Below are 3,475 nucleotides of genomic sequence, written 5' to 3'. Positions count from 1 at the left end.
GCCCGAAAGGCGGCGGTTAGGGAGCAGAAGAGACGTGACCAAGAGTCGGCACCGCCACAAGTAGGGAGCTCCGTGTCCGTCGCACCTCATGGGGTCTCAACTGGCAGCGGCCATTCTGGTTCACTCCTCACTCCCATGGTTGGTCCTTTTCCCCCTCCAAAGAGGCAGAGAGGTGCGTTTTAGTGGCAGACGGCGATACTCGTGATGCGGGGGTGAGCCAAGCGGGAGGCCCTTTGTTATACTGGAGCCGCACCCGAGGCATCATGAATGAAGAAGACTTAGGTCAGGTGGCGGACTTCTCGAATGAGCAGATGGACGAGCTGCTAGTTGAGACTATGGGTCGGGTTTGTATCGTGCTTTTTACCCAACTACTTTGTGTGATTCCGTTGGTTTTGATGAGTCTATTTTATTTTTGTAGGCTCTGGTTGTGTCAACGGCTGCTAAAAATCGATGGGCTGCCCGATTAGCCGAAATGAAGCGTTTGGAGGCTGCGTTGGAGCAGCGGCAAGGCGACTTTTCCCGGCGCCAGGAAGAGAGGGATGAGGTTTTAGGGAATATTGTTTCTTGGGAGCGTCGATTTGAGCGCGAGGTCTCTAGTGGGAGAAATTTTTATCTTCGTCGTCCAGTGTTACTTTTATTGCTAAGACTCAAGAGGAGGCGATTTCGAAATTCCAGAAATCGGAGGAGTTCGAGACAATCTTAACTGACCGGGCGATTTATGACGATGCTATTCGAAGGTGCCGTCGAGTCCTCCGTCGGACCCTTCGCGAGAAAGGCCGAATTGTTGAGGAGGACATTGGACTCCTCGATCTCGAGGTGTCGGAGGGTGAAGAGGAAGTGGTGGAAGTTGCCGAAGGTTGAGCCCCCCAAGTCTAGAAGTTTCGTAGTTTTCCATGTGTTTCCTAGGGTTTATTCTCGGCATGTAAGTGAATTTATTATTTAGTCTTCGACATCCGGCTTGGCTTTTGTTTTGTTTGCCTTGTACGTTTCTTGGAGGAGTTTGCCTCCTCTTATGCAAAGTATTTTGATTGAGTGTCGCCTCGAGGGATGGTTTTGCTCGAGTCCCAGAGTTGGGTTTTTGCCAACTTCATTTAGGGGGGGCAAAATTTTCCGGGGACAACATCGCTGGAGGGAGATCTTTGATGGACTTCCGTTTAGGGGTCCCGGGGCAAGTAATGCCTCAAGGGGGCCTCATGAAGATCCATAGTCCCTTTGTCGAAAAGATTAACTACGGAAGGAAAATTAACTTCATTACTTGAGTACAAATTACAAAGGTTTTGCAAGGGGTCACCGGGGGGGAGAAAAACGTTACACTTCTACTTCGCCCTCTAATACAAAATGTTCAAAAGGTAAACTCTATCTACTGAGAGAACTTAACAATAATACTTTTTGAGATTTTTGACATTCCACGTGCGAGGAATGTTCTTCCCATCGAACTGTTGCAACTTGTAAGCCCCCGCACATACCACCTCTACAACTTTGTAGGGGCCTTCCCATTTGGGATCCAGCTTCCCAATGGGACCTGAGGCCTCGACTTTTCGCATCACTTAGATCTCCTACTTGAAAGTTTCTTGGCTTGACCCTCGCATTGTATGCTTTTGCCATTCTAGTTCTGTACATAGCAGCTCGGATTACGACTTTCTCTCTGGCTTCTTCGACAAAGTCTAAGTTCATTCTCAATCCTTACTCGTTGCAGTCTGGATTGTAATATTTAACTCGCCAACTAAGTTCTCCTATTTCTGTGAGCACTATGGCCTCTGTTCCATAAGTCAGGTTGAAAGGGGATTCTCCTGTTGGGGCCCTCGGCGTCATTCGGTATGCCCATAAGACACTGGGAAGCTCGTCCACCCATGCCCCCTTTGCATTACCTAGACGCGTCTTCAAATGTTGAAGTATCGTCCGATTGGTGACTTCCGTCTGTCCATTCGCTTGGGGATTACTAACTGATGTGAAGAATTATTTTATCCCCAATCCCTTGCATCAGTCCTTAAGTTTGTCGGAAATTATGGCACGGGGGATGCCAAAGCGGCATATGATGTTTTTCCTTTGAAACTTAATTACTTCCTTCTCTAATATTTTGGCTAACAGCTCCGCCTCAACCCACTTAGTAAAATAGTCCACTGCAATGATTAGGAACTTTCTTTGCCCTGCGGCTTGCGGAAATGGCCCCACTAGGTCCATGCCCCACTGATCAAAAGGGCAGGGGCTTTCTAGGGGATGCATCAGCGCTGCCGGCTGGTGATTAATGTTTGCATGTTCTTGGCACGCCCGGCATCGCCTAACCAATCTGTGCGCGTCGGAGAGCATCGTTGGCCAAAAGAAACCTTGCCTAAGGGCTTTTCCTGCTAGGGCCTTTCCTCCGAGGTGGTTTCCACAAGTTCCCTCGTATATCTCTCGCAAGACATAATTTCCCTCTTCAGAAGTTAGGCATTTTAAGAGGGGCAGTGAGAAACCACGTTTGTACAATTCTCCATCTACCATTAGGAAGCGGGATGCTTTTCCTCTCAATGCCTTTGCCTCCTTTTGGTTCTCTGGTACGGCTCCGTTGGTTAGGAATCTGACGATATCTTCTTTCCTGCTTGGAGGTATTGAGTCTACGCACATAGTCTCCTCTTGCTCTTCTATCGCGGCCCTTTCCATAGAGAGAAAAGTGATTTTCCTGTTTCAGATGGCTGCTATTGAACTGGCCAGTTTCGCCAGTTGATCAGCTGCGGCATTTTCCGTCCTCGACACCTGGACAGTAGAGGCTTCTTCAAATTTTCCAAGTACATTTTTTGCTCCCAAAGAATATTTAGCCATTTTTTCATCTCGAGTCTCGAATGATCCCTGGATCTGGTTAACCGCCAATTGTGAGTCACTGTAAATGGTAATCTTCCTCGCCCCGGCGGCTAAGGCTAACTCGCCCCTGCTACGAGTGCCTCGTATTCTGCTTCATTGTTAGAAGAGGGTATTCTAGTTTTATCGCATACTCGAACTTATCACCTTCAGGGCTCTCTAAAATTATTCTAGCCCCGCTTCCCGTCAACGTTGATGATCCATCGACATGTAGACTCCAGGAAGGCGTAGAGATACCTGCTTCATCATATGCCAACTCTACAATGAAATCAGCTAGCGCCTGTGCCTTAATGGCTGGTCTTGGTTGAAATTCGACACCAAATTCACTTAACTCTACAGCCCATTTGACCATTCTTCCGGAGAGCTCTGGACTTGAAAGTACTTGCTTCAGGGGGTAATTCGTCAGTACCACTACTTGGTGCGACTAAAAATACAGCCTCAATTTTCTGGCTGCAGTGATTAAAGAGAGGGCTAGTTTTTCGATTTGGGAGTACCTGGATTCGGCCCCTTGCAGCATCCTACTGACATAGTACACGGGGTAGTGCTCTCTGTTTTCCTATCGTACCAAAACTGAGCTAACCGCATCTCCAGAAATTGTCAAGTAAAGGTAGAGGGTTTCTCCCGTTTTTGGTTTTGTCAA

General features: G+C 47.9%; 1 protein-coding gene across 1 annotated transcript; it reads right to left on the bottom strand.

The window, feature by feature from the left end:
• Window positions 1–2,664: 2,664 nt before the first annotated feature.
• LOC148787740 (uncharacterized) lies at window positions 2,665–3,187 on the bottom strand. Its single transcript, XM_088881351.1, has 2 exons — window positions 2,970–3,187; window positions 2,665–2,926 (listed from the first exon to the last, which is right to left on the bottom strand). Exons 1-2 carry the CDS (start codon window positions 3,185–3,187, stop codon window positions 2,665–2,667), a joined length of 480 nt encoding a protein of 159 aa, XP_088737477.1.
• Window positions 3,188–3,475: the final 288 nt, after the last annotated feature.

Source organism: Sesamum indicum, linkage group LG6 (assembly GCF_026168435.1).
Source record: "Sesamum indicum cultivar Baizhima isolate 11 linkage group LG6, ASM2616843v1, whole genome shotgun sequence".
NCBI lineage: Eukaryota > Viridiplantae > Streptophyta > Magnoliopsida > Lamiales > Pedaliaceae > Sesamum > Sesamum indicum.
Note: the sequence above shows the minus strand (reverse complement) of the source record. Positions and strands in the feature narration are given on the sequence as shown.